This window comes from Penaeus monodon, chromosome 16 (assembly GCF_015228065.2).
Source record: "Penaeus monodon isolate SGIC_2016 chromosome 16, NSTDA_Pmon_1, whole genome shotgun sequence".
Lineage (NCBI taxonomy): Eukaryota > Metazoa > Arthropoda > Malacostraca > Decapoda > Penaeidae > Penaeus > Penaeus monodon.
Genome location: NC_051401.1, coordinates 16,015,643 through 16,017,548, shown reverse-complemented (window position 1 = coordinate 16,017,548; position 1,906 = coordinate 16,015,643). Strand labels below are relative to the sequence as shown.

The window sequence follows — 1,906 nt, the reverse complement described above, 5'->3', positions numbered from 1 at the left end:
GCATTATCTGGGTGTGCCCATTCTCATCTCGCGCTTTGGGGGTCCAGCCCATACTTGAGGAGCAGCTTGGCCGTGCTCTTGAGGCCCTGCATGGCTGCCATGTGGAGAGCTGTCATACCCGTAGACGACCGGGCATGACGGTCACAGCCAGACTCGATGAGGAGAATTACCAGGTGATCGTGGCCATGTTGGCAGCAGTGTGCAGGGGCGTAAATTTTCCTTGGTGTGCATACATCGATGTTGGCGCCCGAAGCGAGCAAGGCAGTGATGCCAGCTTCATCGCCTCTATATGCTGCCATATGCATGGCGGTGAAGGCTGGAAAATAATGATTTACTTGTGTTCTATCCAGCAGTTATAAGTTTGGGCCTTTAAGCAAACAGTTGTGTATTCTGTGTGGAAAATTATGTACAATATTCCAGTAAGTACAATATTCCACTCCTGCTGCTTGATATATGGTAACTCCTTGAGCAACAGAAAAGTGAGGTGAATCATAAATATGCCATGTATCAATATGTCAACTTTAACCTGATTAATATATCACAATAGTAAAGTTCGGCCATAGATTCCCAATCTGAAGGTGATATGAAAAATTGTACAATAAACCAATATTCACAGTTCATTTTTATCTGTATAACTACGACCGAGTTTCTGTAGTAATGTTCTCTCTGGATATAAGTAGCATTGAGTCAGTTCGAATCCTTGTAAAAAAGAAAGCTGGGCACCCATATTAATAGATACTGCATTTTCCATCTTACACAACCAGAAAAAACTATGGGTTGCAGAGGATGTATAACTATAGAAAAGCCCGGTCAAACATACGAAAGCATCGAGAGCATTATGTGCTCACCGAAACCTCCGGTGGACATGCAGTCGATGTTCCGCACCAGCCTTTGCCAAAAGGGGAAATGATCGAGGAACCGCCACAGGCAGCAGCGGTTTGGGAAAGGGGCGTGTACCCTACCTTCCCCCCCCATTGACATTACACACCCGCCCTTGTTAGTACTGGGACTAAATGGGTGTGACCTCTTACAACGGTCTTAAAAAACAGCGTTCCCCGTGGCAGTCCGGGTCGTCATGGGGACACAGGGACTCGCAGTCTCCCCCTTCCCGTAGCGCCCCCAAGACGGCCTCCTCGTCACCCGCCTCGACAGCACCGCCAGTCTTCCCGGGGGGGAAGGGAATGGGTGGCCGTGTCTATAGATCTTTATTCTTATTAGGCATTGTTTTCATTACTACCATTTATATTGATGATTTTATTGGTTTTTTTTTCGTTTCATTGCTTTTTAAATGAATATAAAGTCTTGCCCTTCCTTCACTACTATTTTAATCATCCCCTATTACTTACAACATTGCTTTCACTAAAGAATTGGCATCATCGACTCTCCCTTTATCCTCTCAAGAATCCATAAAAGGTCAAGAAAAAAAAGTTTTACTTACTCTTGTTCTTCGGACTCAAAATTCGCGCCTGTTTCTTTTAGATTCTGAATAATAAAAAAAGTGTATTAGTATTGGGAAATTCGTCCCTTGCGTCTATTTGTTAAAGGAACTGCATAAAGGGTCGGGTCCCCTGTCAAAACCCTCTACCTCATTCCAGGTCATGTGGCCATAGGAAAGCCACAGTTCATGCCTTACTTTCTGTAAAAAAAAAAAAGGGGAAAAATCTGCCCTGACTTTTTGTTTTTATTTTTTTTTCCTGCGAGTCTACTTTTTGTTTTTTTTTTTATTTCTTAAGTTTCGCAATTTATTAACTGCGCTAGTTCCCTTTCTCTAGTAATTTCGGTACAAAACTGGCAAAAGCGACGAAATAAAAAAGGGTTTAAAGGGTTTAAAGGGTTTAAAAAGCAGAAAAGTGCTAGCATCAAAGGGTCATTGCACTTTTTAAATGTTGGGAAAGGGTGGTTGGTT

The 1,906-nt window shown here is 43.0% G+C and overlaps 1 protein-coding gene across 1 annotated transcript; it reads right to left on the bottom strand.

Moving 5' to 3' along the window:
- Window positions 1-23: 23 nt before the first annotated feature.
- On the bottom strand, window positions 24-890 carry LOC119582951 (ankyrin repeat and protein kinase domain-containing protein 1-like). Its single transcript, XM_037931464.1, has 2 exons — window positions 849-890; window positions 24-316 (listed from the first exon to the last, which is right to left on the bottom strand). Exons 1-2 carry the CDS (start codon window positions 865-867, stop codon window positions 24-26), a joined length of 312 nt encoding a protein of 103 aa, XP_037787392.1. The 5' UTR covers window positions 868-890.
- Window positions 891-1,906: the final 1,016 nt, after the last annotated feature.